The sequence below is a fragment of the Balaenoptera physalus genome (genome assembly GCF_965194825.1).
Source record: "Balaenoptera physalus genome assembly, chromosome: 10".
NCBI lineage: Eukaryota > Metazoa > Chordata > Mammalia > Artiodactyla > Balaenopteridae > Balaenoptera > Balaenoptera physalus.
Window position 1 is genome coordinate 108,132,635 of NC_138889.1, and position 12,631 is coordinate 108,145,265.

Genomic DNA, 12,631 nt, shown 5'->3' on the forward strand with positions numbered 1-12,631 from the left:
CGTTAAACTGGTGTTAGAGGTGAAACATTTCTTCATTTAATTGATCTTTGCTTGAAATCAGGTCATTATACTGAATTTATACTGGACCTTTAAAAAAAAAATCTTTAAAATGGCGATGAATCCTGCATTAGAGTTGTCTAGGTAAAGCCATTGCTATGACCAGTGTCTGGGGTAGGGGCTGGGGCTATGACTAAGAGTGATAGCAACCCTTCTTGCGTCTGTTTCTTCAAGGCAAACGAATGCACGTGCAGTTGTCCACCAGCCGGCTTAGGACTGCGCCCGGGATGGGAGACCAGAGCGGCTGCTATCGGTGCGGGAAAGAGGGGCACTGGTCCAAAGAGTGTCCGGTAGATCGTTCGGGCCGAGTGGCAGACTTTACCGAGCAATATAATGAGCAATATGGAGCAGTGCGTACACCTTACGCCATGAGCTATGGGGATTCATTGTATTACAACAACGCGTACGGAGCGCTCGATGCCTACTACAAGCGCTGCCGTGCTGCCCGGTCCTATGAGGCAGTGGCTGCTGCAGCTGCCTCTGCGTATAATTACGCAGAGCAGACCCTGTCCCAGCTGCCACAAGTCCAGAACACAGCCATGGCCAGTCACCTCACCTCCACCTCTCTCGATCCCTACGATAGACACCTGTTGCCGACTTCAGGAGCTGCTGCTGCTACAGCTGCTGCTGCTGCAGCAGCCGCTGCTGCTGTTACTGCAGCTTCCACTTCATATTACGGGCGCGATCGGAGCCCCCTGCGTCGCGGCCCAGTCCCCACTGTTGGAGAGGGCTACGGTTACGGGCATGAGAGTGAGTTGTCCCAAGCTTCGGCGGCCGCGCGGAATTCCCTGTACGACATGGCCCGGTATGAGCGGGAGCAGTATGCGGATCGGGCGCGGTATTCAGCCTTTTAAAGCTTGAGGTGAGAGCGGTGGGGTGTCCCTTGTTCTGGTTTTGCCATCACTCCTGCAGCCTAAAGGCTCTAGTTAGGCTGCCCTGCTTGCTTGCTTTTGCAGGGTTAGGGTAAGGTTGCTAATGGTTCAGAGGATAGGGAGAAGTCCTAACTACTTTCTGAAATACATAAACATCCTTATTCCTCATGGCTGTTTTTCCAGGGCTCCTAGTCCTGGGAGTCAGTCTGATTCCATTTGTGCCTGGAAAAGCAAACAGTGGTGTGATGAATCTTGGGTCACACCTGTGTGCTGTAATTGACCCAAACCTGGAAACCAGACATTCAGACCCAGGTGTGCTGTTTCTCAGAGCCTTCGTTGAAATTCCTAGGTGTGTGACATTACTAAGGTCTGCAAGGTTCCTGTTCTTCATGCTGTGTGAAAGGTCTGATGGTAAGTTGGGGCAGAGAGGAGTAGAAAAAGATATCTTTCAACTTATAAAGTTGATTTCAACAAGGAGTCTGGGGCATAGGCTCAAATTCAACTTCTCTGCTCAGTTCACATTCATTCCCTGAGCTGAATAGAAGGCCTACCCCATTGCTTTATCTTTGACTCTGTCCTGTAAGAGCCCGTTTACTTTGTTCAGTTTTGTTTTTAAACTGTCCCCACAGTATTAGATTTGACATTCTCTCCACTTCTTTAAGGTATATAATAACGTAAATATGTATGCACCCTGTTAATTCTACTCTTCTTCAGTAATGTTGAAATCCAAGGTTGGGAGCTTTGCCTTAAGCACATCACTCCCTTCATCTTCCCACCAGCTATGAGCATGTAACACTCTTGAACCACCAGCTCTACCTTGAGTCCTCTGGCTTTTTCCTGTACATTTTGAGCCTCATGATCCATTTGGCTCTACTTGAGTGTATTCTCTTCTGATGCTTGCCAGCTTTGGGCTCTAGGTGTTTGAGATTGCTGTTGTATTAAAGGGTGTCTCACAACACCCTTTGTCTTGACTAGCTCCCATTGTGTCCCAGACATTACCATTGGTCTGTAATCCTGTAGTAACAGGGTGGGTGATACTGTCATCTTTTCCGTTAGGGCCGAAGGTATGTGACTTGCCCAGGGTCATTGGATAGGAAATCACTGATAGGGCTGGAGAAGAAACTTGAGTGACCTGATGTGTAGCTTACACATGCCCTCCAGTACGTTCTTTTATTTTATTTTCTTCCCTAGGCAGAGTTGGACACCCTCAGGTCTTACAGCTTGTTCAGTTAACGCCACTTTTCCCTAGACCTTAAACGGTTTTTAACTTGGAACTCCAAGATTCAAACATACTTTTTACTCCAGAGAGCTAAGAGCTAATTGGAACCTTTCCCTTTTTCCTGCCCTCCAATGACAGTTTGTAAATGTGGAATTGCCTTCTCTGAGGAATGCTAATGTGCTAACATCAAGAGAAATGCAATGTCTGTCTACTCTCGTGAAAGAAAATTTGCTATTTAGTTTAGAGAAAGGCCAGTCTGGGATTGCTTGACCCTTCCCAGTTACTGTCTGGCCTTCAAGCTCTTTTCACTTTAGAGATTATTATGATACTGTGGATGGATACAAGTAAACTTAAAAGGAGTGTCAAGTTACCGTACTTTGTAAAGATGTTCTTTGAAGTGTAAGTGGGAAAGCCCTTGTGAGTTTTGCTGTAAAGCCCCTGTATTGTGCTCTCTTTCAGGTGGGATGTGTGTGGGCTGAAATTCCGAGCTGCGGTTGTGCATGAGAATACACCCTTCGTGGTACCCCATCTCCGGGACGTTCTCAGCTCTGTGCGTTCAGTCCCCCAGGAACCATGGACCTTAATTTACCTTGTTAAGTTCAGACCACCTCTTCTTTCCTCTCTCCTGCCCATTTCCCTGTTCTTTCTGTCCTTCAATACTTCTGTAGCTTCCCATCATGTTCTGTTCTCCCAGCAGGCCTCATTGCGTGCAGAAACTGGTGGGGGTTGTGCTGTATCCCCACCTCCTGCTTCCAGTGGGTGTTGTGAGAGTGTCACTGCTCCTGAGTCTTTTTGACCCAAAGGCTTATGGCAGGTAGACACATAGAGTTGGATCACTTTTTTCTTTCCGGTGAAATAAATGGTTTTTCAACTTAGGGAATGTGTGCTTTGAGAGAGTTCTTACTTGGGCTTGTGTCTGGGTTCTTTATTTGTCCCTGGAAGAGAAGGGGAGGGTGTAAAGTTTGACATTGAGTTCTGGGTGAACATCACTGCAGTTATTTTCTTTATTGTAGATAGGATTTATAGGTGCCAAAGGTAAAAGAGGGCTTATGTAGAAGAACCCAGGCAAGCAGGCTTATTCCATTAAAGACTTTGTCTCTGATACACCTTTGTTATAAAACCATCAACTTACTGGGAGTTTTGAGATGTGGGACTTTTCCCTGCTTGAGAAACAATTGTCACCCACCCCTCACTACTACCATTCCAACCACCCAGTCAATCAGTACATCTAGTTTGACTTAAGTTCCAAGGAAGAGGTCTAGAATAAGGAAGGGTTTGAGGGAACAGCAGGTCAGCTTTCACTTCATGCCATATGGAAAATTAAGTTGTGGCTCCAACAGCATTCTGCTATTTTCCTAGGCCAGTAAGCAACATTTTTTGATAGCTTTCACCATCTATTTGTACAGTTCTGCCAAAATCCAAAGAATTCCTCTGTGGCCCCACTAGTACCTCATTTCCTTTAGAATGATAGGCATAGAAGAAGGACCCAGAAGTGAGCTTTAGATTATTTAACAACAAGGATGGGGGTGAGTACAAGGAAGAGCCACTGCGTCTTAGTTCCATGCTTTTATCAAAACAGACTGTCTTGCAGATGTTGTCTACCTTCTTGCTCCAGTTTTAACATATATATAGTGGGGTTGTGTCTGGTTAGGGCATTTCCCAGCATCATTCAGCAAATACTCAGCACTTACTGTATGCCAGGCATTATGCTTTTAGGAAAGGTGGGTTGTGGTAATGGGAGATAAGAAGGAGCTGGTTTTTAGTTGGGTAGTCTCAGATTTTCCTACTTAATGTTTCTGTCTAATTCATAGATGGCTGAGATGGGGATAACTATGAGTACAACTTGTAATTTATTGGATATTTGCTCTCTGAAACCCTGTGAGAGGTGTTTTATGTGTTAATCTCCCAGCCACCATTTTACTGAATATGGAAGTTGTGTTTCGTGAGAGGTCAAGTGGTAAAGACAACAGTTCTGGGAAAACTGTTGGTGGAGTTGGGATTAGGGGCGGGAGGAGTTATTAGCTCCTACAGATAAGAAGTGATCAACAAAGAAGATTATGACTAATATCTAGGCTAGGTCCTTGGATTTGTCTTTATCTCCCCTGGCTGGCTTGGTTTTCTGCCACTGCCACTTCTTAGAGGGTTTTCCTGCTTTGGTTCCTTTTTTCCGCCAAAGATGGACCCATTACTGATCAGCACTGATGAACATACCCCTTGGTCCAATGGGTGGGGTTGGCAAGTTTCAAAAGATGGGGACTAGCAGTGTTCATTGATTGAACAAATAAAAATTTTGAGTGATATTCTGCAAGGTACTGTTTTAGGTCTAGATCTGGAGCTTATATTCTAAGAGGGAAACTACATAATGTCAAGTAGAGCATTTAGATGGGAATGGTCAATGAAGGTGGTGACATGTCACAGTGGATTAAATATGAGGGTAATATATTTTTGCATTATAAAGCATTCTTTCTCCCTCTGAGAGCATGATCTCCCTGTAACAGACAGCATGAGTTTTTCATGACTGCCAGAATCTGGGCTGGTTTAATGCTGTATTTCTACTATAGTGTTTTTTTGTTTTTGTTTTTTTAAATTACTGTTGAAAGGAAAAACACTGTTAAGAACAGTGGAAAAATAGTTCTAAAACTTGAGAAAGGTGTTTTGAAATGATTGAATTCGCTGATATTTAAACATTACATTTTTTGAAATTATTTTTGTGAGTTTCCAATCAAATGTATCTCTTGAGTTGAGGCCACATAGTCTGCCCTGTGTCACTGACAAAGTTATACTGCTAACACTTAGCCTCAGGAGTTGTACGGTAGCTTTTTAAGAGTGATGCTTTAATACACTAGCTTTCTGTAGCCTTCCACTTTTGTTTTTGGCTGTGCTGCATGTCTTGTGGGATCTTAGTTGTGCACCAGGGGATTGAACCCGGGCCCTCAGCAGTGAAAGCACTGAGTCCTAACCACCGGCTGGCCAGGGAATTCCCATGTAGCCTTCCACTTCTCATTCCGTTGAGTAAACTGCTTAGCATCCACCTGAGAGCTTGCTTTGCACATCGTGAAGTACTCACTGGTTACCTACTACGTGTTAAGTACCATGTGGAGAATAAAGATGATTAGGTGCCTGTCCTTACTTTGCCTACACAGGCAGCTTTCTGCGTAGGCAATTTGGGTGTGCAAATAACTGGTATATATGTTAGGTGGAGATAGGAATGGTTACACCATTCTGTTGTGATGGTGTCTAGCCCAGCCCGATTCTGGATGAGTCAGAGGACTTAGGAGGGCAGTTTTCAGGATGATACTGATTTGGTGTTAGATTAACTTTCACTTAAAAGTCATCCAGACACCCTCAAAATTGGGGTTGACTTGGAATGCTGAATTAAACCAGGCTTTTTATCCCAGAGCTACATCAGCAATAAGCTAGACGCTAGGGGGATAGAGTAGCGAGAGGTAGACTGTTTGCATTGTGGTATTAAATGATGGTGCAAGTTACCAGTAAAGTTGGCTTAGTACTGGAATTCTCCATGTGGTCTCATGCTGAGGCAAATGGAATTCCCAGAAATGATGGCAATGGGAAGTCCCAGGACTACTTTTCTACTTTGGCTTGGAGAACAGTACTCTAGGTTGCAGCAAGGGGAAGTTGAGTTCTAGAATGACTCAAAGACTGATTTTAAAACTTAACCATATTTGAGTATCTTGAGGAAATTTTGGTTCATTTGAAGAGTTAGCTCAATTGCTGATAAGAAAATAGAAAATAAATGAAAAAATGTAAATGCTAATTCCAGAGTAAACAAAAACTCATAAAATACAATTAGGGGCTCTATGGAGTCATAATCATGGCAGCATGATTTATATATTTAATAAAATAATTGTCATCTAACTAAATTGGGAGAGTAGGGAAGTGTGGGTGGGTAAGTAATGGGGTGTGTAAGAGCAAAACTCAAAATTTCATAATAGAAATCGAAAGGGACTTTCCTGGCTTCCAGCGCGGGGGTCCTGGGTTCGATCCATGGTCAGGGAACTAGATCCTGCACGACACAAGTAAAAAAAAAAAAAAAAATCCTGCACGCCACAACGAAGATCCCGTACACGGCAATGAAGATCCCACGTGCCTCAACTGAGACCTGGCGCAGCCAAATAAATATTACCCAAAAAAATTAATAGATAATTTCTTAAAGTGGTAAATGGAGAACAATGAGCATCTTATTCAGACACAAAGGTAAGGAACGCTGAAAAGAGCTAAGATCTGTTGCTTTTGGGGAGGATGGGGCAAGAGACTTTTTGAAAGCCTTGTTAAATTTGCTTTGCTAAATCATGTTCGTGGATAATTTGATAAAAATAAGTTTTATGCTAATGGCTTTTTTCTGACCTAAGCCTGAGATGATGGCTTAACTTGGGAAACCTTCCAACTTCTCACCAAATGCAAATTTTCTGACATGAGTAGGGCCTAGTATTATTCACTGGCAGGTAAATAACACCCCTGAGATACAGGATAGGGGTGGTGCTAGCAGTTTGTCAAGGAGATAAGACACCAAAGAAGGAAGGGGCTTAGCTAATGATAGTAAATCTTAAAGTTGAATTGAGTATGTTACTACTGCTCATGTTTTCTCTAACTTGTCAAGGCCAATAGGGAAACTGAGTACTACGCTCTTAGTCCACTGGGGCTGGTTCTTTTAAGGGCTAAGCCTGCTGGTTCAGTAGAGTACCTCTATTTAACATGCTGAATTGTTTGTACTCAGTTAAACTACGAGATGGGACCTCTCATTTTCACTATGTAAGGAATATTGAAACCAGATTGAGTTTGGAGCTTCCTTAGTACCTGGGGTTCCCAACCCCCAGGCCGCGGACCGGTACTGATCTGCGTTATGAACTGGTCCGCACAGCAGGAGGTGAGTGGCAGGCGAGGGAGTGAGCAAAGTTTCATCTGCCGCTCCCCATCACTCGCATTACCACCTGAATCCCCTGCCCCCGTTCATGGAAAAATTGTCTTCCACGAAACCACTCCCTGGTGCCATAAAGGTTGGGGACCGATGGTATAGACCATCCAACCTGATCTGTTTCATCTAGGCTATTGCAAGGGGAAGGAGGATAGTTTTTACCCACTAGCTTGAGCTGGACTAGGACATTCTGATTTTATTTATAGACTTGAAATGGTTTGAAGAGCAGACTTTCGTAGTAAATGATGAAAAGTTTTTCCTGGAGAGCCAGAGAAGCAGCCTGGGAGCTAAGATGCCCAAAAAGGTTTCCTGTAGAACTTCAGCATGGCACATCTTGTAAAATTCAGGATGCCCAGCAAAGATAGGGAACCAGATTTTGAATATTTACCTCAATTTAAAAAATTACGGAATTCAGTGGAAAAAGAAAAAAAAAAAAATTACGGAATGAAATTAATGAGGTTATAGGATATATATATATTCCTTAATTTCCCCCACATTTTTTAATATCAGAAATTTGAATGTATCTTAATATCCATAGTTTAATTGGCAGTGTTTTGATTTTAGTGGTACATAAAATAATGATGCATCTTAAAATCAATGATGACCTTAAAATCAGTGGCATTTGGATTAGATGAAATATGGTTACTTTGCATGAGTGCAAGTGTATCTCTAAGTTATATTCCTAGAGATGTAATGGCATTTTACATTTTGCTACATGTCAGATTGTTCTCAGAATTTATTCCGGTTTTTCAAATGTTTCTTTAAACCCTCATCAATGTATTTGTTGATCTTTCCCAACCCGATGGGTTAAATGGTATCTTATTATAGTTATACTTAGCGTCTATTTTTACAATGAATGAGGTTGATCATCTCTATATTTTTAAGAGCCATTTGTATTTCATTTTTGTCTCTTCATATCCTTAGTCCTTACCTTTTTTAAAAAATTGGGTCTTCATGTTAACTAACTTGTGGAAGCAATGTATATGTTTAGGAAATTAGCTCTTTGTGGTAGGAGTTGCTAGTGTTTTTTCCAGTTTGTCATTTTATTCATGTTTTTGCCATGCAAGAAAATAAAATGTATGGTAGTTGAATTTCCAGCCTTTATTCTTAGGACTTCAGGATTTGCATCATATTTGGGATTTCTGCACTTGAAGAACATAAGAAAATTCTTACTTTTTTCCTGATACTTTAATGGTTTCATTTTTTAACTAAAAATTTAATCTATTTGGAATTTATTTGATATAAAGTATGAGGTAGATACCTGACTTTGCTTTCTAGGTGGCCACTCAGCTGGGGACCAAATTGAAAGAAATCTCAATTTAATTGCAGTAGAACTAAAGGAATGAAAATAATGTTAGAACATCATATTTCCTCTTCTGATTATAAGAAGCAGAAATTTTAGCACTTTTCATGAAAGACTGGAATGAACAGGATACAGATGCGTCCTACCTACTCGAACAAAACCTGCTTATCCAGGGGGAACCACTGCCTTAGACCCATTAAATCACAGTCTGTAGGGGTTGGCGTTGGGGAAAAAGTCAACCCTGGTTGTAAATCTGTGCCTAGAGTGCTTTGGATAATGTATTTAGGCTTTATAGAGTATAAATCAGATTTGTTGTGGTTTGGCATGCCTGTCCTCCAGGGATTCAATCTGTAGGAGTCAACCTACAGAACATACCAACCAACCAGTAGTGCTCCCCAATCCAATTGTGACAATGCCCAGGACTTCTCTAATAGGATTGAACCTACAGGGACCCAATCTGCCTCTGTTTGTCAAGATGGATGAGAATGACATTTCTCTCCTCACCTATTCCTTCTCTGTCTTACACTGTTTCCACCTCTGGTGGACAGCATGCAGAACAGTTGGGGGTAGATACATAAATTTTAATCCCTTAACTTTTGAAAATTTTTTCTTTGTCAAGTTATCCCCCCTTGGCGATCCAAAACAAAGCTTATTTGAGGGTTGCTTTTTTTTTTTTTAATATTTATTTATTTGGCTGCGCCAGGTCTTAGTTGTGGCATGTGGGATCTTCGTTGTGGCACGTGGGATCTTCGTTGTGGCACGTGGGATCTTCGTTGTGGCACGTGGGATCTTCGTTGCAGCATGCAGGATCTTTTAGTGGTGGCAAGTGGGCTCTTAGTTGTGGCATGGATGTGGGATCTAGTTCCCTATCGAACCCGGCCCCCTGCATTGGGACTGTGGAGTCTTAATCGCTGGACCACCAGGGGAGTCCTTATTTGATGTTTTTAGAACCACCTCATATTTGGTGAAGGAGCTCTTCTACTTGATTGGCGATAAATCTGTTCCAGTTTCATATAGGTGCATTGCCATATTTGGCCTGTTCTTATGTTTGCTATTTTGGAGTTTACTTATATCCCATGGCCTTTTTCTTGAATTAGGCTTTAAGACTATTGGTAGCCTTTTACAATATGTAAGTTATCTGGCTGGAAGACATACTTTAGACTTATCAAATTATGGGCCATTATGTTGGCCTAAGTGGAGATCTTATCCCCCAGATTTCCTACTGGGTGGAAGACTTTACCCAACTGGTTTTCTGCAATGGTTGTGTAGGTCAAGCTACAGCTTATTAGCAGATATCTTACTTTCTTGGTGCCCAAAGCCATGGGTTTTTTGTTTTTATTTTCCCCTCTTGGTGTCCTGTTCGCCTACATTCTTGTGCTGCAACAAGAACAGCCTTTTTAATTTTTTTTAACAACCCCTCCCCCCACAATTTCACTAAAGTATTTGACTGACTTGGAGTATATAGACCAGCATTCTTACTGTTTGGTCCAATTCTTCATCAGAGATTAATTTCTTATATAGTTAATATACCTTTGGATTTAGAAAGAGTCATGTTAGAACCATACTGATTTGCTTTACCAAAGTAAAGAATGAAATAATAAACAGTACCTGGGCATCCTCCAAAGTCAGTCATAAATTAACTTAGTCATTAAACAATTTCTTTAAACAAATTTCCTTTAGGTTTTGGTGTTGAATGTCTCTCTCTTTTTTTTAAATAAATTTATTTATTTTATTTTTGGCTGTGTTGGGTCTTCTTTGCTGCGCACGGGCTTTCTCTAGTTGTGGCGAGCGGGGGCTTCTCTTCGTTGCAGTGCGTGGGCTTCTCATTGCGGTGGCTTCTCTTGTTGCGGAGCACGGGCTCTAGGCACGTGGGCTTCAGTAGTTGTGGCCTGTGGCTCTAGAGCGCAGGCTCAGTAGTTGTGGCGCACGGGCTTAGTTGCTCTGCGGCATGTGGGATCTTCCTGGTCCAGGGCTCGAACCTGTGTCCCCTTCATTGACAGGCGGATTCTCAACCACTGCACCACCAGGGAAGCCCTTGAATGTCTCTTAAGATAGCAGATGGGTAAGAAATCTGGTTGGCAGTGTTTTCCCCCTTCAACAAGGGGGAATGGATAAATCACCTCAGTGGTGCACCATTCTTAAACACCAGTTGATGTAGAAGTGTGTTTTGTTTTTTTGGTTTGGAGACAATCCTTCAAAAATGCCATCCTCTTAGTCTTTTGAAATTTATTTCTTATCTTCAACTCAGCCATCTTCTGTCATTCCAGATTGCTTTCTTTAATACTCCAATCCTTTTGATCCCATTGGAACTTCCAATTCATTGATTTTACTTTTCATTGTCCCTCACCCTCTCTAATATTGTCACCTCCTTATCCAACTTGAAAACCATAGCCAATCACTGTCATTCCTTTGCTACACCATCATTTTTCTTGCAAGCCCAAAGCCTACCCAGTCCCCAGCTTTATCATACTTGGCAAAACCACAACCCAGATTAAATGCAGTTCATCTATTCATTTGTCTGACTGATGAGGCTGAAGGTTGCTGGAGAAAAACAATCTCAGTGACTGCTCTCACTTTAATAAATATTACAAATGTTATATCTGGTGTAGACCCATAATTCTGCTAGGCAGAATTAGAGAATAGGTCCTTGGTCCATTTGCCCTCCCATTCACTTCCTCTCCTCTCGTGCTTATTTACCTAATGAATAACATGCTTCCCACCTTGCAGAAGAAACTGAAGCAATCAGAAGAGAATTAGCATTCTCAGCACACCTATTCACCTTCCAGCATCCCAATTAACTGTGCATTTATCTAAGGCTAGTTGCTCTACTTATGCATTAGGGCCCTTCTTGTTCCTGTAGTTCTTTTCCTCTCATGTCATCCATTTTTCCTTCTTATTAAATCAATCTTGTTAGCATTACAGACATTCTGTCATTCCCATTTTACAAATGTCTTGACTCTGTTTCCCCTGCCGGTTATTACCACTTTATTTCTTCACTTCCTTTTGTACAAAACTCAAAAGTGTTTTATATGGTTTCTTTCTCTAATGATTGCTTTCCATTTTTTCTTAAACCCTCTTTAATCAGGCTTTTACCCCTGCCATTCCACAGGAATGTTGCTAGTGATTTCATGCTAAATCGTGAAATGATCTTTTCTTAAACGTAAAAAAGGTCAGGGCTTATTTCTTGTTCATGCCACATGTCTATTATGGTTGACATGCTGGTGGTTTCTCCTCTTTGTTAGTCTCATCACCCAAACTAATGGAAGCTCCACCATCTGAAACTTCCACTCCAACCCAAGACAGACAGTGAACATAGTAAATAAGTAAACCGTGTGTTAGGAAATAAGAGCTTTGTATTAAAAAGGGTAGGGTTGCGTAAGGAGGACTGGGAGAGCTAGAGCAATGTATGTGGGTGTAGATTACTGAGAAATTGAGATTTAAATAGACTTGAATGAGGTGGAAGTTGGCCATACAGCCCTCTAGTAGTCCAAGTAGAGAGAACAGCTTGAGCAAGGGCCTGGAGATGGGATTGTAGCTGGCCAGTTCTCAAAGTAAGGAGGCCAGAGGCAAGAGTGGAGTGATGGGGGAGGGTGGGGTAGGTAGAAGAGGTCAGGTAGTTAAATGATCATCTGGGGTACTTTTGGTCTTTACTCTGAATGAAATAGTCTTGCATTGTTTTTAAGCAGAGGAGTATCATGATGTGATGCACTCTGGCTGAAAATGATGGTTATACCCACATTCAGTCCGTTAGGAAATCTTATGGGCTCTACTTCTTAGAATCCCCCTGTTAATACTCTAGTCAGAGCCACCAGCATTTCTCACCTGGATTTCCTAAATTCTTAACTAATTAATGTCCCTGCTTCTACATTGTCTACATCAGAGTGATCCTTTTAAAACGGAAATCAGATAACATCACAAAACGCTCAAACCCCCCCTCCTCCCAGGGGCTTTTCATTTCATTCAGAGTAAGAGTCCATGCCAAGGTCTGTAAAGCCCTACATGATCTGCCCCCTCCTCCTCTTAGCTGACTTTGTCCTACTCTCCTTTGCTCACTTGGCTTCAGCCACACTGTACGCCGGACTTTTTATACATCTTAGTCAATGCCAGGGCCCTTCCTCCCTTAGTATTTGCACCAGCTAGTCCTCTAGATGTTCCTTAAAGGCCTGGTTTGTTTGTTTTAAAAACAGATTTGGGTTTTCAAGGTGGAAAGGAAGCTGATAAGTTTTCAGGACTGTTAACAATTAGGC

General features: G+C 42.1%; 1 protein-coding gene across 15 annotated transcripts in view; it reads left to right on the top strand.

Moving 5' to 3' along the window:
• Positions 1-12,631, top strand: part of LOC309668429 (RNA-binding protein 14) — a 50,394-nt gene that overhangs the window by 20,230 nt on the left and 17,533 nt on the right. For 6 of the 15 annotated variants that reach the window (XM_082478226.1, XM_082478228.1, XM_082478230.1 and 3 more), the window contains 2 exons: positions 232-919; positions 2,608-3,023. The exons of 5 other annotated variants lie outside the window; for them this stretch is intronic. In XM_082478226.1, the coding sequence (XP_082334352.1) occupies positions 232-911 (680 nt within the window). In that variant the 3' untranslated portion in view covers positions 912-919; positions 2,608-3,023. Of the gene's footprint in view, positions 1-231; positions 920-1,112; positions 1,341-2,607; positions 3,024-12,631 lie in introns of those variants that run through there. 4 more of the 15 variants (XM_082478216.1, XM_082478217.1, XM_082478220.1 and 1 more) reach the window with 2 other exon arrangements.